Source organism: Danio aesculapii, chromosome 20 (genome assembly GCF_903798145.1).
Source record: "Danio aesculapii chromosome 20, fDanAes4.1, whole genome shotgun sequence".
Classification (NCBI taxonomy): domain Eukaryota; kingdom Metazoa; phylum Chordata; class Actinopteri; order Cypriniformes; family Danionidae; genus Danio; species Danio aesculapii.
Window position 1 is genome coordinate 35,142,914 of NC_079454.1, and position 14,184 is coordinate 35,157,097.

The 14,184-nt window shown below is 37.1% G+C and overlaps 1 protein-coding gene across 1 annotated transcript in view; it reads right to left on the reverse strand.

Moving 5' to 3' along the window:
- Nucleotides 1-14,184, reverse strand: part of hmcn1 (hemicentin 1) — a 134,288-nt gene that overhangs the window by 48,715 nt on the left and 71,389 nt on the right. Inside the window, exons 24-40 of the mRNA XM_056480757.1 lie at nucleotides 13,498-13,764; nucleotides 13,314-13,409; nucleotides 11,726-11,920; nucleotides 11,499-11,629; nucleotides 10,392-10,539; nucleotides 10,176-10,302; nucleotides 9,092-9,246; nucleotides 8,728-9,006; nucleotides 6,843-7,124; nucleotides 5,068-5,176; nucleotides 4,802-4,971; nucleotides 3,527-3,681; nucleotides 3,315-3,438; nucleotides 1,265-1,366; nucleotides 972-1,148; nucleotides 729-880; nucleotides 502-625 (exon numbers count right to left, since the gene is read on the reverse strand). Coding sequence (XP_056336732.1) covers nucleotides 502-625; nucleotides 729-880; nucleotides 972-1,148; nucleotides 1,265-1,366; nucleotides 3,315-3,438; nucleotides 3,527-3,681; nucleotides 4,802-4,971; nucleotides 5,068-5,176; nucleotides 6,843-7,124; nucleotides 8,728-9,006; nucleotides 9,092-9,246; nucleotides 10,176-10,302; nucleotides 10,392-10,539; nucleotides 11,499-11,629; nucleotides 11,726-11,920; nucleotides 13,314-13,409; nucleotides 13,498-13,764 — 2,793 coding nt within the window. The remainder of the gene's footprint in view (nucleotides 1-501; nucleotides 626-728; nucleotides 881-971; nucleotides 1,149-1,264; nucleotides 1,367-3,314; nucleotides 3,439-3,526; nucleotides 3,682-4,801; nucleotides 4,972-5,067; nucleotides 5,177-6,842; nucleotides 7,125-8,727; nucleotides 9,007-9,091; nucleotides 9,247-10,175; nucleotides 10,303-10,391; nucleotides 10,540-11,498; nucleotides 11,630-11,725; nucleotides 11,921-13,313; nucleotides 13,410-13,497; nucleotides 13,765-14,184) is intronic.

A 14,184-nucleotide genomic window follows, 5' to 3' on the forward strand; every position in this document is an offset into this window, starting at 1 on the left:
ATAATAATAATAATAATAATAATAATAATAATAATAATAATAATTATTATTATTATTATTATTATTATTATTATTATTATTATTTTGTTACTATTATTATTATTATTATTATTATTATTATTACTATTATTATTATTATTATTATTATTAGTAGTAGTATTACTATTATTATTATTATTATTATTATTATTATTATTATTATTATTACTATCCATTTTGAAAAGTTTTTTTTTTGATAAATGAAAAGTTTATTTTAGCATTTATTTTAAATAAAAACCATTATGAAAAAAAACAACAACTTGTATTTACTGTTACATTTGGTCAATTTAATGCACTTTGGCTAGTAAAACCATTAATTTCCTTATTTTTGTATATGAATTTCCAGATTTTTAAATGGTGAAGCCAACACAAATCTTTTACATCAACAACGAGTATTGTGCAATACACAAATGTTAACCAGTGTTTCACTGGGTTTAGAGTGCGAGTGCTTTCTGAGCTCACCGTACACACGTAGCTCATATTCTCTGTGCTGTTCTCCACCCGCATTCACAGCCACACAGGTGTAATGGCTAGCATCACTGACCTGTGCGCTTACGAAAGACAACACTCTGCCACCTGACAGCACCTAGTAAGACAGAAAATTAAAAACTTCTCATCACTAGTCCATACAAACATGGATACATAATTTCAAATTGAGAACACCCAAATTCCCCTACACACACACAGACCTGAATGCCATCTGAGAAGCTGGAGACTGGACTGCCCTCTTTTAGCCAGGTGAGGCTGGGCACAGGAACTCCAGAGGCTTCACACTCCAACCTGACTGGATCATTCACCACCACTGTTATCATTCCTCCTTTACTGGAGATAGAGGGAGGAACTAAAAAAATAGAAAACAACATCCGATGATTGAAAACCAAAAGAGAAGTTACAACTAAAGCTGTTTTAGTGAGACACACACACACACTCACCATACACCTGCAGACTGTATGTGAGCTCAGTGCTGCCGGCCACATTGATGGCCACACATTTGTAGAGTCCAGCATCTGACACCTGGGCACGGTCAATCTCCAGCACATGACCTCTGCTCAGGATGTTAACTCCTGCAGCACTTGTTAATGGGCGGCCATCTTTATACCATGTCACAGCTGCAGCAGAGATAGGCCAAGTAAAGAAAAACAGTTTGAACTATACCATCACTGTTACTAGCCTGTTCAAATGTTGTTTTTAATGTCCTAAAAAGTGGAAATGTAGCATGTCTCACCTGGCAAAGGACTTCCTGTTGCCTTACACTTCAACTGAATTTGAAAACCAGCAAGGATGGTTTCATTGAGCATCTCTCCAGCATACTGAATGCTTGGAGGTTCTATAAAACACATGTAGATGTTTACTTCTTGGGATTCAAATTAGGAGTATAAGCAAATTTCAATAGATGATTGAATAGTGAGTGAAAAACTAATATTTAAATAACAAAAAACACACAAAAAATGTTATATCAATGTAATCTCTTTAATAAATCTCATAGTCTTTTTAAAGTACACATGAACTCAAAACTAACCATATTGATTTTGTTAGCTCACAACAAGGTCATAGGTTCGCTCTTGACATTGGTGGGGACGGCTCGGACGGGTGAATCCAACACCCTCCAACACCACCTCAACGCCATTTACATTGAGCTGTTTATTTTGCAGTTAGTCTTCCGGGCATATTATTCACAGACTATATCAACTTAGCTATAATGTTAGACTGTGCATTAAAGCGAGTAAAAACACGAGCATTAACAAAATTATCATGACGGATTCATTCAGCAGAGATCTCGAGTTTATCTCGAGCACCTTTTGCTGCCACCAACCACACTCGTGTGTGTGCCATACACCTCACAGACCTTAAAATTGACCTATAGTTTTGGAGCACGTGTTCTGGGGGTGGTACGACTTGAGAAGAGAACATGATTTAACCCTTTCTGCGTGTCTAGGTTAATATTGACAGCGTGATTTTTTTAAGTGAATTAAATTTTTGATGGGGACATTTCAATAGTTGGTGGATATTGGCAGTGGTGTAAAGTAACAAATTACAAAATACTCAAATTACCGTAATTTAGTAGCTTTTCTCAGAAATTGTAATTTACTAAGTAGTTTTAAAAATGTGTACTTTTACTTTCCCTTGAGTACATTTTTAGTGCAGTTTCTGTACTTTTACTGCACTACTTTCCTTCAACCTGCAGTCACTACTTCATTATTTCCTGTCTATAGGGATTTAAAAAAATCAGTCCTGCCATTCCTGTTCAATCAATTCGCACATAGAAAGTAAATCACATCATACTGAACTGAAGACATGCAGCAAACAGTTTAGAAGTCTCCAAGAAGATACTTTACATGCAATGACCTAGAGACTAAACTGCATGTCACTGATGAGAAGATGACGGATGTTTACTGTATGATGACCAAAATGGCCTTAAACAATAACTAAATGCACTACAGAATGTTACGTTTACACACATTCACAAATTACGTGTAAATGCATCAGCTTTTTACAGCGTAATATTCACTACTTGCTACTCTTGAGTACTTTTAAAAGGGCTACTTTTTACTTCTACTTTGAGTAATATTTACAACAGATAATTTTACTCTACTTGCACTACATTTTTTGGCAAGTAATAGTACTTTTACTTGAGTATGATTTTTCAGTACTCCTTCCACCACTGGATATTGGTGGGGATGTATCCCCTCCGTCCACGCTAATTCTGCCTCATACTGCTTGTTTTGTGGTGAACAAATTGTGCATGTCATTAACAACATAGTTTGCCCTTGTAATCTACAATTGAAAAATGAACATACACTGTTTGTTCTCAGTTAAATTCTCAGATTAGATCTGTCTGAGGTATTGGACATAGCTTACATACTTAACCATGCCCCTCCAACTATTAGTTTTGACAGAGCCATGACAACAAACAAAAATGATGAGGAGGAAATGTCTATAAGGTTGTAATAATTTTTTCTGAATTGAATGCCAACTTTACTACATCCAATCAGCTCACAGTAGAAAAAAAACAAGTCAAGCCACTGCTTTCTCATGATAATCCATTTCACAAGGAACTAGAGTCACAATACGAAAAAAAAATGGTCAAAGCTTCCAGTTCATATGGATTTTAAATGTAAATATTTGGTAAAATCAGCATTCCAGTGCATTAAGGTGCTGTAGAGCTCTAATTACACTACAGAAATAATGTTATAGTTATCACACATTTAATAAAACATTCACTAATCAGATTATAGAGTAAAAGAGTGTATTTTTAAATGTCATAAACCTCATACCGTGCACACTTAGGCGAATATGCTGTTGTGCCTCGCCCGCTGCATTAGTTGCCACACATGTGTATTTCCCAGCATCCTCCAGCCTGGCCTTCTTTATGTGCAACACCCTGCCTGCGGATTCCAGCTACATGCAGAGAGGAGACAGTATGATGTGGTCATACAAACCCCATTAAACACTTGATTTACTTTGGAAAGTCTGCGTAAAGTCTGACCTTCAGAAATTCTTGTGTGGTGTCCACAGGACGACCATCTTTGAGCCACGTGATGCTGGGAGGCGGGATTCCACTGACCACACACTGGAGGCTGATGGATGTGTGGAGCACCACTGACCTCTCAGATGGACCAGTAGAGCGGATAGCTGGGGGGACTGAGAGATAAATTTTATAGAAATTAACTATAGACGTTGGCCATAAAAAAACAACTGAAATGTTTTTGTAACTTAGAAGAAGCCTGAAAATCACCTTAGACCCACCTTTCTGAGAGCAGAAAAAACAAACATCAAGCAAAACTAGATGAGTAAAGGATTATGACAAACTTTAATGTTCTTAGCACACTAATAGCATCTTTAACATGTTGCTAATATTGTTGTAATATGATTTAACACACTACTAGCATGTTTTAGCCTGCTGCTAGAGTGATTTAGCATCCTGCAACAGTTTTGAGGACACATTGTTATGAGGATGTAATGTAGAGGAATTTTGATGATTTTAACTTTGTCCTATGCCTTAATAGACTAATCCCTGAATTAATAGTTTAATTCTGTTTTTAACTAATTATATGAACTTATGCTGATATGTTTATCCTCATATAACCTCATGTGCTTGATCTCATTTAACCTTGCACTATAACAGCTATGGCTTTATGTGACTGATAAGCAAGAAGTTAAATTCCGAGAACTTGTTATCAGCAAAATGTTACAACTCTTTCCTTTAAGGTGTGCTTGTTTACAGGAAAAATCACAGATGGGAGGGTGCAGGCTCACTCTCTTGTGGGCTCTGTTATGTGTGTGTGTAACTTTTTCTGTGCAGAGTAGCTGTTCTACCTAACATCTGCTGATAGGTGGCCATGTTATTAGCATTTAAAACACTAGGATTTTTTCACCCGCTAAGTGGAAGCAAGTTGAATTTAGCTCTTGTTATGAATTCTAATACTGGAATTCACCAAGTAAAAAACATTAAAAAATGAACCACATTGTAAAAAAAATCCAGGGTTCCACATAATTCATTCATGTTTTCCCAACACAAATCGATTAAGTTAACTTAACACTTTTAACAAATTTATGTGGATGTGGATAATGCGGATTGAACATAAAAAATTAAGTTGTCACAATACAATCTCAAGAATTATGTTGATTCATCTCATTTTAAATAAGTAGTTTGAACAAGCAAAAAAAAATATTCCAGCCCAGTCTGAAGGTTTATTTCAAGCCAACATAAACATTAGCAAAAAGCAACGGTTGTATAATAAAGATCTAAAATCATCATTACCATGTACAGATACTTTAAACTCTCTCTCTTGTTCTCCAGCCTCATTGGTTGCTACACAGTGAAAAAGCGCTGTGTCAGACACCTGAGCACGCGAGATGACCAGGCGACGACCGTTTGATGTTATCCGCACACCTTCACCATGCTTCACTGGCACACCATCCTTCAGCCACCTTCAGAGAGAGAGAGAGAGACACAGATGAGTGACTATTCATTTTGTACAGTATATGTAAGAATGTTTATATAAATCAACATTCACAAGTCCTCACGTGATGGTTGGCATAGGTGTGCCTGTAGCGTAGCACTCAAGCTCTAGGATATTGTTGAGGATGACTGTGGCGTCTGTGGTGTCGCTTGCCCCATCCACAACAGGAGGAACTGAATACACACAAACAAAAACTACAGTTAGACACTACAGCATCTCCAGATCCGTAAACAATACATGAATCATCCATGTCTTTGAAATCATGCGTGACAAACTCACATAATGAAAACACAGAGAGACATAATGAATGCCACATGCTTGGGTCACATCATCGGATACTGTCTCTAAAATCATCCTTTTAATCTTCCTGAATGAATTGTACATTTCCGTCAGTGTTGTTAACCGGTTTATTGGCTCATAAAACACTTTGCTGTTGATTTCCTGTAATCTCATTGCAATGATGCAACACAAATGTGGACTGAATGATTGTGGTGCATGTATAAAGACCATAATGGTGTCCAGATGTTTGAAATATCAATGTGCAGGTTGAGGCTTGACCTTTCTGCACTGTAAAAAAAAAACTTGCTGCCTAAATTTATTTTTAGTTGAACCAAAGGAACTTTTATAGTCATCTCAACGTATATCAGACTCAAAATTAGGGTAAGGTACTGAAACCCGACCTATGTAACCGGTATGGACCGAATCAGCATATGAATTTTGGTGCCTAATTTCAGTGCCACTGGTGATAAGGATGTAAGACGCATCAAGGGGTAAATCGCACATAGATACACGTTGTGTCACACCATCTCTTAACATTTAATTTTAAAGAACTTTGAGGGATACAGACACTGTCGTCGATGTTAGGCGTTTGTTCTTGTTGCTTTAAGAGTACATCTTTGCATCGGCAATGCGCGCAGTACAGCGCATTCGCTCCCTTCAGATTAATCAACATGCACAATAGCGTTCATCAAATTTGCTAAAACTAAGCGTTCTAAAGTATGGCTATATTTTACAACCAACAATTCTGACACAGTAATGTGAAGCAAACGCTTTACAAAAGTTGCGAAGTTACAAAATGCAAATAATGTAAACACCATCATAATATTGTCTTATTCAGACTACGGCAAATAATTAGATTACTGATGTCCATGTAAACGTAGTTACAAGTCCCAACCACTGATCTTTATAGAGTGATCAGAGGCCCCAACCCTAGAAAAAATGTGTTCCCTGATTTTGATGACAGCTTTTCCACGGGTTAGTGTCAAGCTAAGGTAATGTTAATTGCATAGTGCAAATCTTAAATTCATGCTAACAAACAATTAAATGAAATAGATTAATGCAATTCAATTCAAATATATAAAATATGAATTGATGTATACTCTAAACTTTAATTATATTGTTCAATTAAAATGATTAAAATATTTTTTGTTTGTCTATTCTTTTCTAGTTTCGAGTCAACCACCATAATTTTGTGGCTCAAAAGTATCAGTTCAGGCACCCTTTTGGCACAGTACTGTTTTAAAAGTATCAATTTAGCACCAGTTTAGAAATAACCCTAAACGTTACCTAACCCTACTCAAAATATTGCATAATTAAAAAAAAAAAGTTGAAACCTGATTAACTGATTAATATTAGTTAAAGTAACAACAAAAAAAAATGTTTGTTTCCATGTCTTTTAGTCATATCATTTTTTACAGAGTGTCTCGTGCACACAATAATATACAGATTCTTGTGGATAGTGAAGGATGCGATGTTTGAGGATCAAAATAGCAAGATATCAGATGGCCTCTCTTGACCTTTAATTGATTTCTATTTAAATGAAGATGAGTGTGCATATACCTAAGACACTGACGTCATATTTGATCTGCTTCTCTCCAGCAACACTGGTAGCCACGCAGACGTATCGGCCAGCATCAGACTGAAGTGCGTTTAGGATTTCAATTTTGCGGCCCTGCTCCAGTACACGCAAACTCTCCCGAACAGCCACCGGTGAACCATCCTTCAGCCAGGTCAGTGAGGGTGCAGGGTGACCTTCAGCCTCACACTCCAAAATCAGAGATTTATTGAGCACAACTTTCATGTCTGTGGGACCATCCGAACCAGCAGTGATGGAGGGTGGAACTGAATAAATGATAAATATATAAATAAGACAAGGTGTTGAATAAAGGGGCATTCTGTCCATCTAAAATGTTCCCAAAGATAATGATGCAAATAATTACATGAAAATACAAATCTTTAGACATGGGATGGTAAAAGATGAAGTTATGACAACCGTGGATAAAAATATCTTGATATTGTCATTACTGCTCTAATATATGTTCTTTTAAATGTCTGAGTAAAAATATATTTATATTATGTATATATCAATATATTTGATTTTAAGAAACATTTAAAATACTTAAGAGCAGTAAACATGCCAGACTGAATTATTAAAATAACTCATCAACTTCTGTTCTTTTCATTAGTTTCAAAAACACAGATTTCTTTACAACTTGAAAGGGCCTCTATGGATATCTTTCTTTTCTTAAGTTATAAATAAGCTTCTGCACTGTTAAAGCATGCTTGGATGTTGGAGTATAATAGCTTATTTCCACTGATGGTAAGGTACAGTATGGTTTGGCACATTTTTTATTTTTGCTGGATCAGTAGCTTTTGATGTGGATGTTCCTTTTCTGCTGGAGATACTTTTGCCCTAAAATACTAATAAAATAGTTGTAAAAACATGTAAAAAAATAAACATGTTAAAACATTTACATTTACCGTAGGAGTGTTATAACAAAATTTTTTTGCGGTTTTAAAAACTCTGAAACTGGTTATCGTCCCATGCCTAATATTAAGTTTTGCATGCTATTTTTAGAACCAAAAGACACACCTTTATAACAACAATGCATCACAGAAAAAAAGCACACACAATCCATGTATTGCGCTCTAATTGACATTGAATAAACGTATTTAATTTTTCATCCAAAGTAATGTAGGTCTTACTGACCCCGAGCTTTTAAATGGTAGCATTAGCTCTTATGCTTCATTTACCATCTGTCCCGTGCTCTATGTAAGTTTTTGACTTTTCTAAAGCATAAAAATACCATAATTTGTTTGCAGATATTTAAGAGACATGCCAAGTGAACATACTTTTTTATCTGTTACTTTAAATACACCCATTCAGAAGCAGAGAGTATGCACTCACTCAACAAATGATAAGGTTTATAATCTAATTAATACATATTAAACCTCTTAAACATTATTAAATGTACATGCTGAATCACTGATATGTGTTGGTTTGCACTGAGTCACAGTACTATAGTTCAACTTCAAATGGTTAATGGTTAATTATTAACATTTTACACTGAATAAAGCACATGAGGTGTACCTGAGGTAAACATTGTCAGATTTTTGTTGTTCAGCTGCAAGAAATAGAAGCTGTTTCTAATATATACATTTCAGGTGTTGGTTAGAGGAAAAACTCATTTTAATATGGAGAATATTCTTTCTATCGTGTGCCGTTGCTAATATTTAGAACACAATTTGAATCAGGCTTTAGGCTCAATAGACAGGCACACTGCTGTTGATGTCATCAATCTGCCAACCTGCACTTGCGTGTGTTTCGAACCAAGCATGCAATACCTAGTTCAACCACTGTGCCTCAAACTTACATACTGCACCTTTAATAACAATTAACAACAAAAAAAAAAAAAAACACACAAAAGAACTTGTTAGCCCTCACCATACACATCCAACTCAAGAACTTTTTCCGCGGTGCCAGCCACACTGGTGACTCTACATGTGTACTGTCCAGCATCAGACACCTGAGCTCGTAAGATCTTCAGGAACTGCCCTCGGTCCACATACTGAGCCTGTCTGCTGGACAGAATGACCTCTCCATTCTTGTACCATGTGATGGCAGGCAGTGGCACACCCCGCACCTCACACTCCAAAGTCACCGCGTTACCCAGCAGCACGGTGACCTCAGAAGACAAGTTTCCTCCTTTAATACTGGGTGGCACTGAAGGACGCAGAATGAAATGACAGACAGGAAATTGAGCATTTAGATTGTTTTTTCTATTCTGTTATAATAGGAGCATATTTACCAAAGATACTGAGGTTAAAATCTTTGGACTGCTTCCCTGCTGCGTTGGTAGCGCTGCACTGGTATCGTGCCTGGTCACCCAAGCGAGCGCTCTTTATCTTCAATTGCTGTCCTCTGTTTAAAACTTCAATGTTGGGGTCACCCAAAAACACTGGCCTAAAACACACAGTGAAAAACAGACAGATTACACTAATCCTCTAGTGTGGGGGATTCACTGAAGATGAATTGCGTCCACTGGTTGTGTGTATTTGCACACATGGAGTTGATTTAGCACCTGGCCAAAAGCAGGCATTAAGCCAATATCTCATTGAAAACACAATTTGCAAGCCACAATTCCCAATCCTCTTTGCTGAGACAGAGAGGAAGTCAATTTATTTTCATGATTGTGGATCTATAATCAGGCTGATCTGCCTGGTAAAGATGTTTGGGCTTGAAATATTGACCAAATATGTAACTACTCTTGACACAGAATTTAAGAGCAATTGGAGCCTTGTTGAACTGAGTTTTGGTCAAGACTTAAAAATCAAACTTGATTGAGGCTAGTGGGCCAAAGATAAATATAGTTGCCATGGGTATGTTCCTAATTTGTTTAATAACGCTTAAAAATGATAGAAAACATTGCTTTATATTAAATAATACAATATTTTTTTACATTTTATAATGAACTTATTACAGTAAAAACAAAACAATCTCATTTATAACAGAATTACACTAGTTTTTAACTTGATTTGCTTGCCGATGTCTTCTGCATAGTCCTCTATCTGTCAAGTGACAGCATTTACATTTTAAAAATCAGATTCATTTACAGCATTTAAATGAAACATTTCATTTCAGTTTGCTTTTTGTAGCTCAGCAATAAAACAAACAAAAAAGGTTACATCAAATTAGAAATGACGATCTCTGTGTTAATGGTGTTTGCCCCAACCCTCTCCATCATTCTCACTCTCCTCTCGGATTGGAATGGTGGGCCAAATCAAAGGTTACAATGGCCCTAAATTGGGCATGTCTGATCTAAAGGGACTTCAGGTTTTAGTGAATTAACCTGGATCAGATGCATAAAGGGATCTTATTAAAAATGTACTTACTTTCTGTCTTTGTACCACTGAATTGTGGGAAAAGGATCACCTTTAACCCTACATTCCAGAACGATCTCTTGATTAAGCACGGCAGAGAGGTCACGTGACCCGACTGTCCCGATGATTGTAGGAGGAACTAAACAGAGGAAAGACCAAATAAAAAAATCACTAATGTCTTTCATCAAATAAAATTTAAAATTATTAAATGAAACGTTTGCAAATTACCCAAAACATCTAAGTAAAAGTCTCTCTCTCTGCTTCCAGCAATATTGATGGCCTTGCAGATGTAGCGTCCAGCATCTTGAACAGCTGCTTTCAGCAGCTTAAGAGTTTTTCCTTTCTGCAAAATCTGCACGTCACTGCTAGGAACCACCTGGTTAAATGATACAAGCAGCTTTTTTAAAAATTCTATTGCATACCGTTGCTTTTATTTTATTCCTGCTAGGAACCACCAGGTTAAGTGATAGAAGCAGCTTTTTCAAAAATTCTATCGTGTGCCGTTGCTTTTACTATGAGACAACCTAAATCAGCCTTTAGGCTCAATAGACAGGCACACTGCTGTTGATGTCGTCAATCTGGCAACCTGCACTTGCGTGTTTTGAACCTGGTGTGCAATACCTAGTTCAATCACTGTGCCTCAAACTTACATACTGCACCTTTAATAACAATAAAAAAAATAAAACACGCGAAAGAACTTGTTAGCCCTCACCATACACATCCAACTCGAGAACTTTTTCAGCAGTGCCAGCCACACTGGTGACTCTACATGCGTACTGTCCAGCATCAGACACCTGAGCTCTTAGGATCTTGAGGAACTGCCCTCGGTCCACATACTGGGCCTGTCTGCTGGACAGAATGATATATCTCTGCTGAATATATCTCATTAAATGACTCTGAATCAGCAGCCTCCGCTTTCCCTGCAGTGTGATTAGAGATTTCCTAATTGTTGACTTCATTCTGAAATTTATTCTCGTAAAGGAACATTTATGAGAAGCGCTGGGGCTTTTATGGCCTGTTCTTGGAGCTCAAACCTGGCGATCGGAGGGAACTCATTTGTGATTGGCCTCATAGAAGGAAATGCCACTTTTATTTCTCATTAGGCTTATCCTAACTGGTTTATGCACTTTTAACAATGTGAAATGGCATTAGCAATAGGTTTAACTTCCTAACTAATGTGAGGATTTTAACACAAGATTTTCAGTAGGAAACGATGTAGCACTGCCTAGAATTTGTCCAAAGGGAAGTAACTGGATTGGAACATAATTATGATTATTTGAATTAATATTTCCATTAATTTGCATTAACAAGGAGCAAATAAAAAACAGAACAGACCTCAACTCCATCTTTGTACCAGGTTATGACAGGTACAGGTGTGCCCGTGACATCACACACCAGGTTGGTTGGTTGGTTCATCACAACAGAGACATTGGAGAGCAGGCCATTGTTCCGAATATCAGGTGGTACTGGATGAAAGTGAAGGAGAAGACAGAAGAAAAGGTTAAATGTGCTGAAAGGGAAATAAATCTGAGAAATGTTTTAACATGTTGCACTGCACTAACCATTGACCTTAAGCTGGTATTTTTTCTCTGTTGTACCAGCATCATTGACAGCCATGCACGTGTACTCGCCATTGTCCAGAGGAGACACTGAGGCCAGGATGAGAAGAGTGCCATCCTCTAAAATGGACACACCTGGCTCATTCCCTGTCAACTCCTGGCCATTCCTAAACCACTTTATTACTGGCTCAGGAGTACCTGTGACAGATAGAACACAGTGGAATTGAGCAACAGTTAAAGTATAACTGATATTATATTTAGAAAAACTGTGATAATATATTTATTGTGATTTTTGGCTGTTACATTTTTTTGGCATCACAGTCAAGTTGCAACAAGAACAAGCGAACATGTTCTACAGTATTCAACATTTGAAGTAGATCAAACATCAATGTTTCCCTAGAACAACTGAACAACACCCATGCCTTTCTTAGGACAATAAAAAGCTTTTTGGATCCCTTTTACAGATGGATTCCTTTTGGCAACCTTTTTAAAGGTTGACTTGTTTTTAAATATTTTGAGACGCAGAGAGGAGTTGACCACGACGACAGGGTTCGAGTCCGGTGAAGAACGGTTCCGGGTCAATCAATAAAATTGGTTGGGTTTAGGGAAGGGGGAGAGTGGGTCAGTCAATCGTTCGCTCAGTCAGTCAAAAAGTCTATCAAAAAGTCAGTCGACAGTGGCCTCTAGTGGATTTACGTGAGAACAGCAGGCACGAATGGCACTCGCGAGGGAAATTTGAGATCTCAAAAAACATACACAGCCGCCTCTCGTGGATTCGCGAAAACAAAAACTGCAGAAAAAAAACGTGCTGCCGGGATATTTCGCGGCCTCAAGAAACATCTGTAGAGGTACGTTTTCAGAATGAGCATGGGTTGTTTCTTTTCAGGAATCAGGAAAACCATGAAAAACTTGTTTGAAAAATTTGTTTTGGTCGTCCCTCATTTATGCAAGGCTATTCATGGAATTTTGCATAACTTAAAATCTTTTGATTTAAAATACAATTACAGGTAACAAATTGCAAAAATAAATAAATAAATAAATGAAATAAATAAAATAAATGAATAAATGACAATTTAAAATAACTTTTCTATTTTAATATTCATTTTAAAAACCTGTGACTTTTAAGCAACAACTTAAGCAATCTCCAGTGTCACATGACCTTTCAAAAATCTGTCTTAAAATCTGATTTGGTGCTCAAGAAACATTTATTATTATTATTATTATTATTATTATTATTATTATTATTATTTTTAAATACAGTTGTGCTGCTTAATATGTCAGTGGATAATATGATAATAATTTTCAGACCTCTTTTATGAGCAGAAAGTTAAAAACAATATTGATCTGAAACAAAATCTTCTGTAACACTGCAAAACTATTTGCTGTTACATTGTTAAATCAATGCATTCTTAACAGTTCAATTTTACAGATTTAAAAAAGTGTGTTTTTTTTCAGGCCCAAAACAACATTGTCATGTAAATGAATTGCCATAATGTATACGTTTGCAGTAATGCATAAGTTTTCAGTTAAAATTGTACATCCACAGCTCGTGTATGATTGGTGATTTCTGATGCTTCAGGTGCAGGTTCACCTTTGGCAGGACAGGGGAAGGCAATCTGCTGGTTAGCCACTCTCTCCTGTAAGGGGCTGTTGAAAGGGGGCTCAGAAACCTCCACGACAGGGGGGACTGTAAGGAGCAAAAGGCAATGCATTGGATTTAAAGTTTACTTAAAGCTAAAAAGCACAGACGTAGATGTCAACATTTAACATCTAACCTTGCACATGTAGCTGAATAGCAGTTTCTTCTTTTCCGGCGATGTTGACGGCCCTGCAGACATAGATGCCTTCATCTGTAAGTGTCACCTGATCCAGAGTCAGAGCTCCATCTGAGATCCTGTACCGAGACCCATCGTGCAGAATAGTGCCATCCTTTAGCCAGGACACCGAGGGCTCTGGGACTCCCTGTGTGACACAGGGCAGGTCTATGGCATGACCGACCTGCACTTTCATGGCCCGTGGACCTGCACGGATGCTGGGAGGAACTACAAAAAAAGATAAAGGAATATTAAGAAAAGTTAGAAAGCTGAAAACATGTGCTCTTGCATAAGTGTTAAACATATGTGGTAGTAATGCATTCTTTCATAGCACGTCATTAGGTTTGATTTGTTGCTCATAAAGCATCGGCTGTGCACAGAAACAGCAACCTGTCCTTATTCGCCCTTGGAGGTTATAGATGATGTTCTCACATCTTTTTTTCTGGATGTTAATCTTCCTGATGAGACATTTGGTAGCTGCGATAAATCAAACAGCACATTCCCCTTTGCTGTAGCGCTCGTTTCTCAGACTGCCGAAGCATCTGCGTCTGAGTCTTATGGAAAACTATAATCCAAGATTAAAACGACTAAAGGTTTAATTGTAGTCATTATAAATAACTTCACTTACAGATGTGTCTGCATGTGCTC